This window comes from Carcharhinus amblyrhynchos, chromosome 4 (genome assembly GCF_965287045.1).
Source record: "Carcharhinus amblyrhynchos chromosome 4, sCarAmb.v2.hapA, whole genome shotgun sequence".
Taxonomy (NCBI): domain Eukaryota; kingdom Metazoa; phylum Chordata; class Chondrichthyes; order Carcharhiniformes; family Carcharhinidae; genus Carcharhinus; species Carcharhinus amblyrhynchos.
In genome coordinates, this window is record NC_137327.1 from 27,296,690 (window position 1) to 27,316,835 (window position 20,146).

General features: G+C 41.9%; 1 protein-coding gene across 1 annotated transcript in view; it reads left to right on the forward strand.

Moving 5' to 3' along the window:
- The window catches only part of slc7a5 (solute carrier family 7 member 5), an 84,648-nt gene that overhangs the window by 31,836 nt on the left and 32,666 nt on the right, over positions 1 to 20,146 (forward strand). Inside the window, exons 3-6 of the mRNA XM_080186886.1 lie at positions 10,460 to 10,565; positions 12,584 to 12,628; positions 15,409 to 15,532; positions 17,018 to 17,121. Of these exons, the coding sequence (XP_080043012.1) occupies positions 10,460 to 10,565; positions 12,584 to 12,628; positions 15,409 to 15,532; positions 17,018 to 17,121 (379 nt within the window). The remainder of the gene's footprint in view (positions 1 to 10,459; positions 10,566 to 12,583; positions 12,629 to 15,408; positions 15,533 to 17,017; positions 17,122 to 20,146) is intronic.

Below are 20,146 nucleotides of genomic sequence, written 5' to 3' on the forward strand. Positions count from 1 at the left end.
GCAATAACGCAAGAATCACTACTTGTCTTCACTAGCAGAGCCCTAGCGTGTTGATCACAATCAGGGGCTTGGAGGCCATTGAAGCCCCTGAGAAGCTGGGGGCATGGCTAGGCAGGGCCCAGCTGGCACATTGATGGTGCCCAACAGTAGTCACCAGAATTTCACCCACTATGTGTGGTTTTAAAACCACTCAGGGTGATCAGAGATGAAGATGGAGGCAGTGATAAAGGAGAATTATGTTGGGGACTTCATTGTGAAGCTACTGGAAGTGTGCTAATCAGGGTTTGATGTTAAATAAGCAAACTAACAGTACAGAGACAGTCAAAGGATCAAGGGAAGTAATGGAGAGTTGGAGAGGCAGATTTAGAATCCTACAGTGCAGAAGGAAGCCATTTGGCTCATCAAGTCTGCACTGACCATGATCCGACCCAGGCTCTATCCCCATAACCCCATGTATTTACCCTGCTGGTGCCCCTGACACTAAGGGTCAACTTAACATGGTCAATTAACCTAACCAACGCATCTTTGAACTGTGGGAGGAAACCGGAGCATCCAGAGGAAGCCCATGCAGACACGGGGACAATGTGCAAACTCCACAGAGATAGTGACCCAAGCTGGGAATTGTACCCGGGTCCCTGGCGCTGTGAGGCAGCAATGCTAACCACTGTGCTGTCGACATAGATCTGTATGTTAACACTCCGTGAATGGTGCAATCAAGGGATGGCATGAATTTTAATCAGTCATGTTTTCAATATAGTTCACTTATTCTTGCTAGAAGCTACAAATATTCCTATGCAGAAATCTATCCTCTGCAGGCAAAAGGAATATGTTCAGGCATTGCACTGGTTTTGGAAGGTTTGCAACAGAAACTGTTATTCTCTTTGAAACCTGGCATTCTTGCATCTAGCCTCAGCAGGGACCATAACTTCTTTGGAAACATAGTCAGCATCAGATTGCCATCCGTACCCACTTACATTTGCTACGTTTCTTCAGTGCCTGTCTTACCTGATCTTCCTAACTCAGACTGGATGAGATCCAGGCAGCGCAGAAGTCTCTGAGTCCAAAATCAGAATCTAAAAGAATCAGACCGAGGGTGGACTTGCCTCATTTTTTTATGGCACTGGCTGCCATTAAGCAGGGATGGGGACTATTATTGGGGTTGGTGGAGGTGGAGCCACTTGTGGGGTCAGGTATGTGAGGGAAGCCCTGACAGGGATCAATCAAAATAGTCGTGCTAAAATTAGAAGTGGTTTAATTTTTTTTCAGAGAAACCATAAGCGTAACACTGGCAGAGCCGTCCAAAGTTAACGATTTAAATCACTTTGTTGGATGGTTCTCAGCGCAGTGCAGTTGTTCAGGAGAAGTTAGTGCTTTTGGACAATCATCACATAAACCCTTACCTGGGAACTTCCAAGAGAGATCCCGCAACATATCTTTTGAGTTACTCCCCAGATTCGATACTATGAAGCCAGGAAGGTACGGACCCTTGTCATACTACTAAACAACGATTTATTAATTTAAAAATTCTATTATGTGCAAGTGATCAGCATTGCTTTTTAGACTCATTTTCCAGATGTCAAGGAAAACATGTTTTCTCCTGATCCAATTTAGGCTCAACAAATATCCAAATGAATGCCATGTAATTAAAGAAAATATTTTACTGGCTAGAGAACAAAAGTTAAGAGTTGTGTTGCAGTACAATTAGGTAAAGAAAATAATTGGAGAATTGAATAGAGGTGGGTGCCTCATGTCATTTTCTCACACTTGCTTTTCATTAACAGTTCTTATCTCCTGTGATTAGAATTTTTTTTGTAATCAATGAGCTGCATACTCAGTGGAGCACTGATTGCCCTCTTTATATTCATTCATTTAATGCCTTCAGCAAATTTGGCACCAAACTCCAATTCTATTTAGCAAAGCTGGAACTGCGTTACAACTACAAATCTCGGGTCAACAGTTAAGCAAGCATGACCCAAATGAATTAATCAAACAATGAAACGTAAACTAAAGAAGTAAAATGAACTTTAGGAAACTTGTTGAGGAAAGGTGGCACAGTGGTTAGTATTGCTCTCTCACAGCACCAGGGACCTGGGTTCAAATCTAGCCTTGGGTTTCCTCTGCCACTCTGGTTTACTCCGATGGTCCAAAGATGTGCAGATTGGGTGGATTGGCCATGTTAAATTGCCCCTTCATGTCCCAGTCTGTGTACAATCACTTTTAAGCAAAGTGTCTGAATAGACTTGCAGTGCAGTCTCAAGAAGACATGGGCCAGGACTTTACCATCCTGCCCACCACAGGAATTGGAGCAGCTCAGGGGCAAACCATGGAATAGTCCGTTAACCTCGGGTTTCAGGATGAGCGAGGCCCTAAAATCCTGGCACTGGTATAACCTTTAAATAGCAGTTAGATCTAATTTGACATTGTTTACAGTAATTTAACTGATAAGCCAGTGGAGTGGCAAGATTAGAGGTTGAAAGGCTTCAAAATTAATTTAAATTAAGTCTGTCTCCTGAAATCTGCATAATTTTAACAATGAGTAGGTGAAGATTTGAGTACTGCTATTTTCGAGAGCAACAGAATATATCCCTGTGTCATACAGAGTGCTGTACTTTATATACACAGGTGAACATTTTCTGCGGGCTAATAAACTAATGCATGTTTTTTTAAATGGTGGGGCAGTGATATTTTTCTTTAATTGCTCCTGGGATCTAGCGGTCATTAGCAAATTCATCCCAAATTTCTCTGGCAAAACTGCCACTTGGCTGGCTGTGGATTTTGTGGCGTAGGTACAATTACAATGCTGGTAGGGAGGGAGTTCCATAGCTTTGAACCACTAACAGTGAAGGAACAGCGATATAATTCCAAGTCAGAATGGTGTGTGGCTTGAGGGCAGATTTACAGATGATGATATTCCCATGCACAGTTGCCCTTGATTTACTAGGTAGTAGAGGTCGCAGGTTTGGATGTTGAAGCATTGGTGAGTTGCTGCAGTGCATGTTGTAGATGACACTACTGCTACTACTGCTGACAGCGTGTGCTGGTGGTAGAGGGATTGAATGTTTAAGGTGGTGGATAGATTTTCATTCAAATCGGCTACTTTGTCCTGGATGATGTCAAGTTTCTTGAGTGTTGTTGGAGCTGCATTCATCCAGGCAGGTGGAGAGTATTCCATCCAAACTCTTGACTTATGGCTCACAGGTGGCAGAAAGACTTTGGGAACTCAGGAGGTGAGTTACTTGATGCAGAATTTCCAGCCTCTGCCCCTCTCTTGTAGCCATAGTATTTATATATTTACATAGATGATACAGTTAAGTTTCTGGTTGATACTGACCATACCCCCTTCCCCCACCCTAAGACAAGGATGGTAATGTGGGACATTTCAGAAATGATAAAGCTGTTGAGTGTCAAGAGATGGTGCCTAATGTCTCTCTGGTTGGAGATTGTCATTGTCAGGCATGTGTGTGGCGTTAATGTTATAGTGGCCAGAAGAGGCACTGCAGCTAGCTTCCTGGAACTGGAAGGTGTAGGGAAGGTCGGGCTCTCAAGGGTTAGATGTGCGGGAGGGGCGGGGGAAACGGACATCTGGGGGTCAACAGGCCCTTTTGGGAGGGCATCTGCAGCCACAAAGGGGGCCTCTGATGGAGGCTGTCCCGCACCTTCTCAGCCAAGGTTAAATTTTGTTTGAGTTTGGGTTTCCTACACCCATTCGATCATCCATCCAATAGCCTAAAGATTAAGGCTGGGAGCAAAAAAGCCCTTAAGCAGTTGTTAGGTTAACTGGGGTAAAGACAGGTTTCCCATCCAAAGCCCTGCCTGTCCAAATGTAAAATCGCAATCAGGTTGAAATGGGAATCTCCAGGAGGATCTTATCCATATCCATTGGAAAGGAGCACAATATTCACACTAACAAAACTGGCTGAGGCCTGGCATCTGTGATGCTGAGGACTTCAGGAGGAGGCCCAGATAGATCATCCACTTAGCACTCCTGGCTAAAGATGGTTACAGACCCTTCAATCTTGCCTTTGCACGGATGTGCTGGACTCTGCCAGCATTAAGGGTGGGAATATTCTGGAGCCTTTATTCCTTAATTGACAGAACTCTCACCATTATTCTGACTGGTTATAGTGCAACTGCATCTGATCAGTTGGTTGTGGGATCACTTAACTCTATTTATAGCATGCTGCATCCGCTGTTTAGCATGCATATAGCCCTACATTGTAGCTTCATCAGCTTAGCACCTAGTTTTTAGAAATGACTGGAGCTGTCCCTGGCATGATATCCTACACTCCTCATTGAACCAGGATAAACCTGGTTTAATGGTAATAGTAAAGTGAGGGATTAGCCAGGCCAAGGGGTTCTAGATTACAGTTATGTTGTGTACGCGAAGCCAATCCTGTCGGCAAAACAGGGCCGGAAAGGGGATTTTCAGCCTCATGCACTATCTTCCTGGTCCACCACGCCAATGGACTGGCTCAGTGGGCCAGTAAGATTGTGCCCCACAGCTATCTGTTTCCACGATTGTTGAACTTTTCTCTTTTTGATGCCATTTCACAAAGCCGGCAATAAGTTTGTTTTGCAGGCACCTCCGTTTTAAAGATTGTAGCCAAATACAATAGCTTTCCTGTTCTCAGTGAAGACATACAGGGATCCGATTAGACCAACTTGGATCTTGCAGACATGGCTGGAAAATTAAACAAAGGAAATTGCCAAGTCATCACTACTCATGTTCTTGTGTGGATGTGAACAAGGTGTTTTAAGCAGTATTATCTTACACACATGGCAGACATTCTTGAAATGTCTGTTGCCTGCAAAGTCACACTGCTACATGAACTTCAGAGAAATCTGTTTAAAAAGCATTAAATCTACAGCTTGTGATAGAATTATTAGGCGTCAGCTATCATTTAATGGTCATTGCAGCATTGCTTCAACACCGAGATTTGAGCAGATGCCAATCGTAAAGCAGCAAATACCCATAAATGTGCTCTGGCTGCTCTATGCTCATTTCATTCCAAATTTTACATCATCTTAAAACTGGGAGGAAGAACTACCCATGGTGAGATTAATTCATAACCAAATCAAACTTGGCTGCCACGTTTATCTCCTGGGAAACATAAGACACATTTAAAGAGTTGGTATCTGCTGTTAAGAAGCTTTTGGAAGAGTTCAGTAGGTGTGATATTGGGCTTGGTTGTACTTGTTTTTTTGGGTGCTTCAAGTGCTCCTAACAATTCCAAAATGGAGTCTGCGGCACATACACATGCTTGTACATGCACCATGAAGTTGCTATGCTGCTACATTACACTGGACGGGCGCAGGGTAATCACACATTGTAATTTCTGTGCCCAGTCTATCCAACTTAGTCCTCTTAGGCCACTCTCAGAAGTGAGGGGGGACATAAAATTTGGATTGTAAACTGCTGGACCATATTATCCTTTGACTGATGGGGCTGTTTACCTGATTGTGGCAGTGATGGGCAATGCATACTTATAGGGCAGAATTTCCTGAATTCTGTTTAGAAAATGCACTCTTTGTAAATTATTGCTTAAAATTAGACTGTTCTCAAGACTTCTCATGTTTCACTGATCAGGATTGAATTTGCAAGAATACATAAGAACATAAGAAATAGGAGCAGGAGTAGGCCATCCAGCCCTTCGAGCCTGCCCCGCCATTCAATAAGATCATGGCTGATCTGTCACTGCTCAGTTCCACTTTCCCGCCCTCTCCTACCAATTACAAGGAGAACAATAACTTATACTGCTCGAGAAGTGAGTACTGATTGGTTGGCAAATGGACTGTGTTAGGTGGAAGAGTTAACACAGTAAGAAGTCTCACAACACCAGGTTAAAGTCCAACAGGTTTATTTGGTAACTAACGCCACTAGCTTTTGGAGCGCTGCTCCTTCGTCAGGTGAGTGGGGAGCTCTGATCACAAACAGTGCATATAAAGGCACACGCTCAGTTTACAGAATACTGATTAGAATGCGAGTCTTTACAGCTAGTCAAGTCTTAAAGGTGCAGACAATGTGAGTGGAGATAGCATTAAGCATGGGTTAAAGAAATGTGTATTGTCTCCAGGCAAGACAGTAAGTGAGATGTTGCAAGCCCAGGCAAGTCATGAGGGTTACAAATAATGTGATATGAATCCAAGATCCCGGTTGAGGCCGTCCTCATGTATAGTGAACTTAGCTATCAGTCTCTGCTCAGCGACTCTGCGCTGTTGTGTGCTGTGAAGGCTGCCATGGAGTTGCCATGGAGAATGCACCAGACAGCATTTGACTATCAAGCACTCATTTCAATTCAGATCAGACAGGCTGACTCTGGTCAAGTCATTGCCATGGGGAATGGACTGGGAAATGGCTGTTTTCCGGGTTTTTATTAAGTTGAAAAAGGCACAATACATGGCCACGCTCTTTCTGTCTGCAAAAGACGAGGCCTCATGTACGCATGTTTGTAGTTTCTAACATGCTAGCAAATTTCTAGATTCTAAGACGCTTCTAGAGAGACCTTCTTTGAGGAGATGGAAGAATGCCTGATAGAAAGAAGCTGCCACACTGGCTCAGTAGCACACTGGGAAAAAAATTGCAGAGGTAGTGAACTCTAGGAGTATTGCAACACACTAGGACCCCAAGGTGATGCAGGAAATTCTTCCATAATTGGCCAGATCAGCGAGGTTGAATACAGGTTTCCATCTCTTAACTTCTCCACAGCCCGCTGGCTATGCACAAACCTGCCCGGCACTTTGTCTGCTGGGCCATTCCAAACATTTCCATCCTTCCTTCCAAATGCAAATGGACCTTCTGCTACAATTCCTTTCCTTCTACTCACATACATTCTCCTGTGACTCACTGCCTTTGCAATAGGTAGTGACAGCATGCTGTTCTTACCTGATAACAAACAACAAACACTAATCTGCTGCCTGCACTTCTTTAGCCCAGCCCAATTGAACAGCATTCTATCTGGCTTGTAACTCACTCTTTCTCCTTCTCAGTGTCCACACTAAATAAAGAAGTATCCCAATGCATGGACATCTCTTTTCTACAGCCATTCACGAACTCTCACCTCTCCCCCCAAGGGATGAATTAGCTCATAATGCAAGGGAAGTTAGCTAGTATTTGGGCTCCTCCATAGATGAAACAGGCAGCTCTGAGATGATAAGGCTACCCAGAGCAAAAAGCATCAGATTAGATGAGGGTTGGATGGTGGGATGACACTGAGTAGGGTGTCTGCCTATCATTTTAACCTCATATCGATCCCTAGCAATCCTTTGTTCAGGCAACTTTCCAACTTAAAGCTGCATAATGAAGCTATCATCGCCTCCGACTGTCCAGCCTGTTGGTACACCTAACTCCTGTCCCTTCCAACGTTCTGGAGGTTCTTCCCAGCAGCTCGACCCTGTAGTAGAGAATTTGAAAGAGCATAAACCTCCAGAAAAGGCATGTTCACACATTTCATCCCTCGCAAACACCAGCACAGAGACTAATAAATCTCTCAAATGGGGGGAAAATTTTAAAGTTTATTCATTAGTGTCACAAGTAGGCTTACATTAACACTGCAGTGAAGTTACTGTGAAAATCCCCTAGTCACCACTGTGCAGCTCCCGTTCGGGTACACTGAGGGGCAATTGAGCATGGCTAACCTGCACATCTTTCAGACTCTGGGAGGAAACCAGAGCCATGATCTTATTGAATGACTGAGCAGACCTAGAGACTGCTGCTGCTCCTGCTTTCATTTTCTTATCGATGATACAGTTCTACATAAATGTCAGTTTAATAATGTGCCATGTTAAAAACAAACACATTAAGGGACAAGAAGAAAGTAATTGTTCTGTCTTGGAAAAGCTAGAAAATGTATTAACATTTATGGACTGGAGGAATTTCTTTTTTGTGTATTCATTCACAGGATGTGGGTGATGCTGGCTAGGCCATTTATTGCCTATCCCTAATTGAGAAGGTGTTGGTGAGCTGCCTTCTTGAAACATCACAGTCCATGTGATATGGATACACTCACAGCACTGTTAGGAAGGGGGTTCCAGGCTTTTGACACAGTGACAGTGAAGGAATGATAACATATTTCCAAATCAGTGACTTGGAGGGAAACTTGCTGGTGGCTTTTCCATGTATCTGCTGCCCTTGTCCTTCTAGGTGGTGGTGGCTACAGGCTTGGAAGGTACAGTCGAAGTTTCAGTTGATGTTAGCCCTGAAGAGATTTTAGTGCCAGATTTTAGTGCTTAAAGTTGTATTGCAATTTTCTTTTTTTTTGTTTTGGATAACTTAGTTTGATCTCTGTTTTTGAAATCCAAATGTTTTTCACCCTGGTTTTCTTAACCAGTGATTGCAGTGGCTCACATTGTACCCTGCTTCCTCAGCCATTGAAAAAAAACTCCACTCCCCTGGATCTGATTGAAGCCTATTTTACAGCAAGTCCACTCTGCGTGAGAGACTTCTCTGGCGATACAGATCCAGCTCTTCACCAAAGCATTGTTTTAAAAGCAAACTTAGTAGCAGCAAGGCAAATAGTTCAAATCTTACAACTCTTGATACTGGAGTGTAAATGTGAAGCAAATAATGTTGTGAACATGCTTTTACCATCATTATTCGTTCATTGCCATTTAGGGTGAGGTATGATAAAATGATTCTGCTGCCTGTGAAGTTAGTTAGCACATTTAAGAAAGAGGGTGGAAAATAGAGAGCATTTAGGAAGGAATGGGAAGTGGAAAGTTAAAAAACTGTATTAAGGCACCACCAGCTTAGCACATTACTTTATGCAAAAGTAATGATGAATTGATCCCGCCTTGTTATTCATCAGTAAGTTCAAAGTACAGTTAACAGAAATATTTCTACTAAGTTTAAAGTTTATTTTTAGTAGGTTTACATTAGCACTGCAATGAAGTTACTGCAAAAATCCCCTAATCGCCACATTCCAGTGCCTGTTTGGATACACTGAGGGAGAATTTAACATGACCAATGCATCTAAACAGCGCGTCATTTGGACTTGTGGGAGGAAACCGGAGCACCCGGAGGAAACCCATGCAGACACGGGGAAGTTACTGTTACAAATTGATTAACTTGTATTACAACAGTGTTTTTATTGTTTTGTTAATTTGTTATTTGCTCGGGGATTTCCTCAGAAATTTATCAGAACCGGATGGCAAAATGTTAGATTAATTATCTGTACTTGGTGACCTCCCATACCACAACTAACATCAGCCAGAGGATTCTGCTGGTTCCTCTATTTGTGTATTTAATTTCTTCGTTTTTTTTTAAGAGCACAAAATCTGTAGCAAAAATATTACTCAAGATGCTTCAGGTTAAAGGGAGGTACCTGGAATTTGCCATTTAAGGTGAGGTACGATAAAATGATTCCACTAGAATCTAATTATCTTGCAATTGAGTTTGTGTCTATATATGCCCTGTTTGTGAAACAAATCCTGTACGCACCTGATGAAGGAGCAGCGCTCCGAAAGCTTGTGCTACCAAATAAACCTGTTGGACTTTAACCTGGTGTTGTGAGACTTCTTACTGGAATTTAAGACCCGGGAGGAAGGATTCATGATTAATCAAAACCGGCAAGCCTGTCTGCTTCCTAGGCCTGCTACTCCTAAGCCATGCAGAAGTGGAAATCAACCATGGTATGGGTGCTGGGGCCTTGCAGCACTGGAGGGAAACCGTCTAGTTTTACACTAAGAATGGAGGGCAATTAGTTATGGCAACTTCTTATTGCAATGATAAAATGTCTGCTTCCTGTTCATTATCCAAATCCTTTGGGTCAGACGCTAATAGTTTAAAAATCGGAACCTGACTTCTACCCACCCGCTTCTGGGTCTTACGGAGGATGGGCAAAGGAGTCTGCTCCCAGGAACTGGGTTGGCAATTTAACAGCAACATTCTGTGTTCATGTACCACATTTAAAGAGCAGAGTATCCCAAGGTGCTTCAAGGGATCATTATCCTTCCTTCGAGCCACATACGCAGATATGAGGATGGGTGACCAAAGAGTAGGATTTATGAGGAACTCAGTAGCTGAAATGAGGTGAGGACAGCTTTAAGGGAAGGTAAGTATTTTTACAGTATATCTTGTGGACCATGAGGTGAAGCTGTCCCAACTCCTAAAATCCACCTATCAACCATCACCCCACCCTGGATTTATGGATCAGTCTGTCCTGCTCCAGAGTGCTTCCTGTCTGACTGGAAGGCTGACTTTTGGCAGGGAACCTTTCAGTAACAGAAGAAGCATGTTATAGGTTAAACCACCCTTACTAAGACCCAGGCCATAGTAATTGTTTAAAGTCCTCTGCAATAGTAGCTTAATATAATTGTTATGTTAGCAGAGGCATCAGTTGATTTAAAGTAAATCAGCTCTCTAAACTAATAGAGGAATGTTGGATCTGTTAAGTAACTTTGTTGATTTTTTATCAACTTTCTTATCTTCTTAAGAACTCATAGACATGTTTTTTCCAAACAGGAGATACTCCGTATTTGAAACCCGACCGGGCCTTTGAAGGGACAACAACAGATGTCGGAAAAGCTGTGCTGGCAGTGTACAGTGGCCTTTTTGCATATGGTGGCTGGTGAGGCTGTTTGATGTGATACGTAGTTAGTCTTTTACGTAAATGTTGCTTTGCTCTGAGCTGATCAGGCCATAAGGAAGTTTACTGCATTAGGAATACATGTAAATCTTAACATTTCTTACCAGTCCTTTAACTTCTCCAACAAGTTTAACCAATAGAAAATGATGGGTTTTATTTATTGGTCGCAAGTAGAACTTACATTAACATTGCAATGAGGTTTCTGTGAAATTCCCCTAGTTGCTACATTCTGGCAGGCACCTAACCAGCAGGTCTTTCAGACTGTGGGAGGAAACCAGAGCACGCAGAGGAGATCCACGCAAACACGGGGAGAATGTGCAAACTCCACACAGACAGTGACCCGAGCTGGGAACCGAACTCAGGTCCCTGGAGCTGTGAGGCAACAGTGCTTACCCACTGTGCTACCCCAATGTCAGAATTTTCAATCTTCGAAATGTTAAAAGTGGCATCTTTTGTAACAGTAGTGAAAGAGGAATGCTTGCAGGTTCAAAGAGGTTGGGGAGCTTTAACTGCCCACATGGCAGCTCCCCAGCAATCATACCCAAACCTTATGAAGGCACACCTGCTGCACATTAATGGAGTGAAAAACCATGCAGTTTGCAAATACTCCTGGTTGAACTGAATTGCTATGTCTATTCAGTTTGATGGCCCCCTGCATCTGCCAGCCAGCAGGAGAGGCAAACCTGAGCACTCACTCATTTTGACTGGCACCATCACAAGCAGAGTTCAAATAATTCCTTTATGTTCCATACCCTGTATTTGTGGGCCATTCACAGAGAAATCCTGGAAGTGCCTCCAGCATGGAGCTACCTGACATGATACCCTGAGCCTCCTGAAACATTGCTGTTCTGACAAGTTAAGGGAATTCAACCTCTACAAGCTGTGTTGACAATGTTACCTCTTGTGAGCTGCATCCCTCTGCACCTCTCCTCCCTCATGTCCAGCTGGTCTCATTGTTGCATGCCTGGAGTTCAATCCAGGCAGCCAAGCTGCCACCTTTACTAATGTGATTCAGAAAATCTTCCAAGTGTAGAAAGTAAACTCTTAGTAGTAGTAATGTGAACAAACCGTTTCCTACTTGTAGGCAAGAAAGCAATTGAGGGAGAGCACGTTGAAGAGAGATGATGATTTTGTGGTAATATATTACAGTGACTCAGGCTAATGCTGTGGGTATATGGTTTCAAATCCCACCGTGGCAGCTGGTGGAGTTTAAATTGGATTGTTAAAACCCAGAATTGAAGCCAATATTAGTAATGGTGACAATTAAACTACCGTTGATTGTTATAAAATTCCATCTGTTTCACCAATGCCCTTTAGGGGAAGGAAATCTGTTGCTCATACTTGGTCTGGCCTACACGTGACTCCAGACCATGGCAATGTGGTTGACTACCAACTGCCCTCTGAAATGGTCTGACAAGCCACTCAGTCCAATGGCAGTTAGGGATGACATGATGTAGAGATGCCAGCGTTGGACTGGGGTAAGCACAGTAAGAAGTCTCACAACACCAGGTTAAAGTCCAACCAGTTTATTTGATAGTAATCCCACAAGTTCCACACACCTGATGAAGGAGCATCATTTCCAAAAGCTTGTGGGATTACTATCAAATAAACTGGTTGGACTTTAACCTGGTGTTGTGAGACTTCTTACTGAGTTAGGGATGACAAGAGATACTAGCTTTGTCAGTGATGACCATGTGCCATGAGAGAATAAAGAAAAGTATTGTGTGTTTATTGAAGTATTTCCAATAGTTTTCATTAACTCCCTCAGTTGCCACTGTGTTCTCATTTTGCTTTAGTGGCTATTTTTCAGGAAGCCCAGCAGGGGAAATCCGTGAATACAGTGTTAAACCTAAAACTTTGCTGAGGCTTTGGAATGTGCACTTTGTGACCTTGGGACTGCAAATTTGTAAAACTTGCCCTGTTTTGCATGTAATTTTGTTTTGATTTTATCTTGCCTGAGTTGTTTGTTAAAGATTAATGTAACTTTCTCTTCATTGTAGGAATTACTTGAATTTTGTCACGGAAGAAATGATCGAACCATTTAAGTGAGTACAGCGACATTTCCGGATTAAACATCATGTTGCTCTTTAGCCACATTAAATCTTAGATGAAGTTTTTTGCACATTTTCTCACTCTTGAGTATCTGTCTCACTGCATTATCAAAGTACAACTTAAGCAAAAAACAGTGAAATCTGTGTCTGACCATTGTTTCATAGTTCTGCCAAAAAGAAGATGACTTCAGTCAAATTGTTAGTCGAAATGGAATACAATTAATCTCTATCCTGGCAATATACAACTGATGTCAACTTTTTGCAATAATTGGCATTGTTAATGGGTAACATTTTGAGTCTAAGAAATAATTTTGCAGCAGTAGTTTGCGCAGCATTGAGTTCACGGCCCAGAGAATCATATTTTGATTAAGATTTTGAAGTTTATTCCCCTGATTAGGTAATACATTGATCCAGACTGGAAACAGAAAGGTATCTCCTTCATGTGAACTTTTTTCTACTTGTCAGATGTACTGTTGCAAACATCAGTGCTTCAGTTTTTCAAGCATAGAGTAGACATGGTCACATCTATTCCTTGAGCAGATTAATCTTTTGAATGAATTGACTGGCATTGAACTTAATTACACCTCCTTAAAAATTTGGAATGCAACTTTGGCCTGGAATTTTTAGTCAGTGGCAAAGCAAAAGTGCTTGCCACTGACCCCAGTGAAAGCAGCCCATAAAGATGTAGCAGTCTTCTCTCATCAGCTTCACATTTTCCAACCTTAATTTCATTTTGGCACCAGCTGTATTAACAAGCTGGTTTTGTTGTTTACTTAATCTTACAGAAAGAAGAATAAAGGTTTGGACATATATATTAAGATAGAAACTGAACCATCGTCAACAAACCTAAAGAAAATTTGTGGAATTTAACATGGAATGGAGAAATTTGATATTTCACAAAAGTGAATTTTGTTTTTCAGCGCCAAAGAGGCTGATCAGCCGTAATTATGACTTAGCACGCCACTAGCAACCCAGTAAACCCATTCAACAAGGCAAAAAGTGGTTTTTGTAGTGAGACTAATAGCATAATGAGCGGAATCTCATATCAAATCACTGATTTCTAATTGATTTCTGTCTGTGAGAACTTCAACAGCATATCCTATCGAGGGGCAGGAAATCATCCTCAGCAGCCTCTGGGTTCTGCATTTAATTGCATATATGCGGTCGTTAGAAGATGCTGTCATTTTCACAGAGAAATGTCAGTGATAGCTGCCAGTTTCACTGTCATTAAAACTACAAAATTCAGCATGCTTGTATTTTTACCCTAAATGTCAATCATATGAAACATCACCACAAGTTGCACGATGAAGTGTTAAAGAGGGCCGACCATTTGGACTATTTGAGTGAGCTGGTTCCTGACCCTTTATAGTTTGTTAGGAAATAGAGATTGGTTCAGCAGTGCCTTAAAGTATGTCCTAAACATAATCGCAAAGATTTTGTGGCTTTGTTTATGCCCTGATCTAAGTTCTAAGAGCTGTTTTTTAAACACTTTTTCTTGTAATCTAATGTATTGGGGGTAATTTTAACCTGACCCACTGAGCAGGAAACAAATGGAATTCAATATTAATGAAGAGTAAAATCAGGAGAGAGGTTAACACCAGAGTTGCCAATTTCTCAATGAGTGAGTTAAGTTAGATTTAAATCTTTTGACTGTCATGGAAGAATTATGCAATCTTAAAGCACAAAGGGAAGCCATTCAGTCCATCATGCCAGTACCATTTCTTTGAAAAAAAAGAGCCAATTTACTCCTAATCCCTCAGCCTTTATCCAATCACATTGCAAATTAATCCTCTTGAAATACATGTCCAATTGCCTTTGAAAGTTCCTATAAAATCTGATCATTCCAGTACCTTTTCGGGAAGTGCAGTCCAAAATTTATCAACTTCCCATGAAAATTAATTTGCCTCCATTTCTTCTCTAATTCTTTAGCCAGTTATTTAAGTGAACAACCTCAGCTTCTACATTCTCCTCCGCATAACTGGAGCCTCTTATTCCTGGTATCCTCTTGTTAGACCTCCAAGGTGTGCAGTCCAAGACTTTGACACTCTTCCTGAGTTGTGGTGCCCACAGTTGTACACAATATTCCAGCTGTGGCTTAAACAGATTTTTAAAGAGTTAGCACAACTTCTTATGCGCCTATTTCCAAAGCTAAGTGCAGTTCAGTGTAACTGTCCTTGAAAATCAGTGATGTTTCCCATTATTATAAAGGTTCCTTCAGCTCCCCAACCTCTCAATTGATTTATAGCACCTCGGCCTACTTAGCTTTTGAGCAGATTGAGAAAACACAGTAAATTATAATTGGCTTTAAAGCTATTGAATAAAGGTAGTTATCTCAAAGCTCAAAGAAAATAACATTCAACAAAAGAGCTAAACATTCTTGTTTGTTCAAAACTGTCCTAGGTGTTTATGTAGATCCGCAGCTTATTAATTTAATTCCTGAATGTTAGCCTTGAATCTTTGCCATGTGCAGTGTGAGCAATGCAAACTGCACTGTTTTATATTACATGTCTGTACATAATCACCATGCTGCGAGAACTGTACAATAATTGATTTGTGTGCCATAAGTAGGCCTAGGTGCTATAAATCGATTAACAGATTGGGGAGCTGAAGGAACTTTTATAGTAATGGGAAACATCACTGAATTTCAAAAACAGTTAGACCGAACTGCACTTAGCTTTTTTGTACCTTTTGCTGTAAAAAGATCAGTATGAACTCCATGATTTTGAAATTTTATCTAGTATTCTTATCACCAGTAATCTTCTTTTGTTCCTCAGGAATTTGCCTCGTGCTATTATCATCTCCATGCCTGTAGTGACAATCGTGTATGTGTTGACCAATATGGCGTACTTTACCTCCTTGTCCCCTGAGTCAATGCTACAATCAGACGCTGTTGCTGTGGTAAGTAGTTGGAGGTGAATGATCACACGGTAACCCAATCGTTTTAAATATCAGCATGTTGCCTACAGTGGTTACAGAAGACTAATCCTTTGCATGGTTTTCAACTTGCAAAATAGAGATTTGGATGTATTTGACTATTTTTATGTACTTGCTGCTTGCATTTAAATCTGCATTTTGATTCATTGCAGACATCCTGTAAGTTGTCCTCTACAAGAATAGCATAATCTGCACTGTAGATAGCTCCACAATTTCTAGATTGTGTAATTTACAGACAGGGAGAACTTAGATTATGTAACAAAAAAGCTGAATTTCTATTCCTGTGCCTGGCATTTGTTTTCAAGATTCTGTTGTGAGGGACATTAATTTCCTGTAACAAAGAGATCGGGTAAAATAATAGAAAATGCTGGAAAATCTCAGCAAGTCTGACTGTTTATTTATTTATTAATAGTCACGAGTAGGTTTACATTAACACTACAATGAAGTTACTGTAAAATTCCCCTAGTTGCCATACTCTGGCGCTGGTTCAGGTCAATGCACATAATCAGCATGTCTTTCAGACTGTGGGAGGAAACCCACACACACACTGGGAGAATGTGCAAACTCCACACAAGCCAGGAATCGAATCTGGGTCCCCTGGAACTGTGAGGCAGCACTGTGCCACCGTGCCACCCTGCACCTGTGGCGAGAGAATAGAGCCAACGTTTCAAGTCAGGATGACCCTCAAAGAATTTTCCAGCATTTCCTATTTTTGTTTTAGATTTCAGTATCTGCAGTATTTGCTTTTGATCAGGTAAACAGTTGTTTCCTGTTTTTCCTCCTCAAATAGCCCTTTTCTTGAGACAATGAACTATGTTGGAAACTTGCATAGCAGAGTCTGTCTCTCAGCTGCAGAATTATTTTGCTCTACCTCCAAAACTGCATAAAATTCTGACAATAAAATAAACTGATATTCAAAATCAGAAGTTGATGAAAACATTTTGGTATGAAAACAGAAAGTGCTGGAAATTCTCAGCAGGTCTGGCAGCAACTAAGGAGGGAGAAACAGACTTAATGTTTCAAGTCCAATTTTACTCTACTGTAGAAAAACTTTGTTCTTATTTCGGATTTCCAACACCTGCAGTATTTTGCTTTTATTTCAGAAACATTTTAGTTTTGTATTTCTTAGGTTAGGTGCTTTTCAAAGTAAGCATTTAAACACAAAATCAAAATTTCTTTTTACAGTAGCCTTTTATGCTGAATTATTTCCAATTGCAGTTGTAAATGCGCCTAGTTTGGGGGCGTTTAAGAGATCCGTGGATAGGTTTATGGACGAGAAGGGATTGGTTTAGGTTAGTGGGTCATTGTTTTGTAACTGGTCGGCGCAACATCGTGGGCCGAAGGGCCTGTTCTGCGCTGTAATGTTCTATGTTCTATATTCTATGTTAACCTAGAACTGAGCTATATTCTCTGTTTATTTTAAGACCATGTCTTTCCTTGTTTGTGTAGGATTTTGGAAATATCCATCTGGGCGTAATGGCCTGGATTGTCCCTGTATTTGTAGGACTCTCCTGTTTTGGTTCTGTCAATGGATCGCTCTTCACTTCATCAAGGTAAACCAATAAAATGTTGTAATTTTATATTTAGTGTTATTGCAATTACTAAACATCTACATTATAAGCCTCTTAAACACCTTGTTATGGATTGGTAAATCATTGCTCCATTCTTGCAACGAATAGTGAAAATCATTAGATTAACAAGCACAATAACCACATCACCTATACTATCTGAGACGCAGAATACCGTAGAATCCCTACAGTGCAGAAGGAGGCCATTCAGCCCATCAGTCTGCACTGACCACAATCCCACCCAAGCCTATTCCCATAACCCCACATATTTACCCTGCTAATCCCCTGACACTAGGATCAATTTAACATGGCCAGTCACCTAACCTGCACATCTTTGGACTGTGGGAGGAAACCGGAGCACCGGAGGAAACCCTCGCAAACACAGGGAGAACATACAAATGCCACACAGACAGTCACCCGAGTCTGGAATTGAATCCAGGTTCCTGGTGCTGTGAGGCAGTCCCGTTCACGTGGTGGGATCTCGATATTTTGATGCTGCCTGTAGAAACCAAAGACATCAGACAGAGATAACCATCAGTGATCTTGACTTTCTTTCCTCTTCCATTGTTGTTGTCACTTTTTGGGATTACCAGGCGTGTGGTCATCAGTGGGGTCACAGTGGAAGCCTGCTAAAACACATTTAGATGGGACAAGGCACAAGGTGGTTATCTTTCCCTCTCTGCTAGCCTCAGAAAGTAGCCCTTTACAGAAATTGTTGTTTACCTCTTGGGGACAGCTCTGTCTCTTTAATTTGGGCTCCTTCACCTCTGGGGTAGCATGGGTAGCACCATTGGATTTTCTATCCGCAGTTGATTATTGCTGGCATTGACCCCTCTCTGATTCTCTTCAAGCGGTTAAAGTGCCTTGGAAAAAAATTCAGACCGAAAAGGTTTTCAACTACTTTTTTTTAATAAGTAATTTGCTTCTCTACGTATCTGCAGCTCATATGGTTATTTGTTCAGGTCATGCAGGCCGCACAATTGGTAGCAATCTGGAACTCTTGATTCAAAGATTTGTTGTCCAGTTCCCACTTCACCATATAATTCAGAACATAGAACATTACAACACAGTATAGGCCCTTCGGCCCTCGATGTTGCGGCAACCTGCGAAACCAATCTAAAGCCCAGCTAACCTACACTATTCCAATATCATCCATATGTTTATCCAATGAACATTTAAATGCCCTTAATGTTGGCAAATCCACTACTGTTGCAGGCAGGGCATTCCACGCCCTTACTACCCTGAGTAAAGAACCTACCTCTGACATCTGTCCTAATCTATCACCCCTCAATTTAAAGCTATGTCCCCTCATGCTAGCCATCTGAGGAAAAAAGCCCTCACTATCCACACTATTTAATTCTCTGATCATCTTATACGCCTCTATTAAGTCACCTTTTAATCTTCTTCTCTCTAACAAAAATAGCCTCAAGTCCCTCAGCCTTTCCTCATAAGACCTTCCCACCATACCAGGCAACATCCTGGTAAATCTCCTCTGCACCCTTTCCAATGTTTCCACATCCGTCCTATAATGCAGCGACCAGCACTGCACACAATACTCCAAGTGCAGTTGCACTAGAATTTTGTACAGCTGCAACATGACCTCATGGCTCCAAAACTCAATCCCTCTACCGATAAAAGCTAGCACACCGTACGCCTTCTTAACAACTCTATCAACCTGGGTGCCAGCTTTCAGGGATCTATGCACATGGACACCGAGATCTCTCTGCTCATCCGCACTACCAAGTATCTTATCATTAGTCCAGTACTCTGGATTCCTGTTACTCCTTCCAAAGTGAATCACTTCACACTTTTCCGCATTAAACTCCATTTGCCACCTCTCAGCCCAGCTCTGCAGCTTATCTATGTCCCTCTGTAACCTGCAACATCCTTCCACACTGTCCACAACTCCACCGACTTTAGTGTCATCTGCAAAATTACTAACCCATCCTTCTACACCCTCATCCAGGTCATTTATAAAAATGACAAACAACAGTGGCCCCAAAACAGATCCTTGTGGTACACCACTAGTATCTGAACTCCATGATGAACATTTCCCATCAACCACCACCTCCTGTCTTCTTGCAGCTAGCCAATTTCTGATCCAAACTGCTAAATCCCCCTCAATCCCATGCCTCTGTATCTTCTGCAATAGCTTACTCTGGGGAACCTTATCAAACGCTTTACTGAAATCCACATACAGCACATCAACTGCTTTACCCTCATCCATCTCTCTGGTCACCTTCTCAAAGAACTCAATAAGGTTTATGAGGCACGAACTATCCTTCACAAAACAGTGTTGACTATCCCTAATCAAATTGTTCCTTTCTAGGTGATTATAAATCCTATCTCTTATAATCCTTTCCAAAACTTTGCCCACAACAGAAGTAAGGCTCACTGGTCTATAATAACCAGGGTTGTCCCTACTCCCCTTCTTGAACAAGGAGACAACATTTGCTGTCCTCCAGTCTTCTGGCACTATTCCTTTAGACAATGATGACCTAAAGATCAAAGCCAAAGGCTCTGCAATCTCCTCCCTAGCTTCCCATAGAATCCTAGGGTAAATCCCATCCGGCACAGGGGACTTATCTATTTTCACACTCTGCAGAATTGCTAACACCTCCTCCTTATGAACCTCAATCCCACCTAGCCTAATAACCTGTATCTCAGTATTCTCCTCAACAACATTGTCTTTTTCCTGTGTGAATACTGATGGAAAATATTCATTTAGCGCCTCTCCTATCTCTTCAGACTCCACACACAACTTCCCACTACTATCCTTGACTGGCCCTAATCTTACCCTAGTCATTCTTTTATTCCTGACATTATTATAGAAAGCTTTAGGATTCTCCTTGATCCTACCTGCCAAAGACTTCTCATGTCCACTCCTGGCTCTCCTTACTCTCTTTAAGTCCTTCCTGGCTGACTTGTAACTCTCAAGTGCCCTAACTGAGCCTTCACGTCTCATCTTGACATAAGTCTCCTTCGTCCTCTTCACAAGAGATTCAACTTC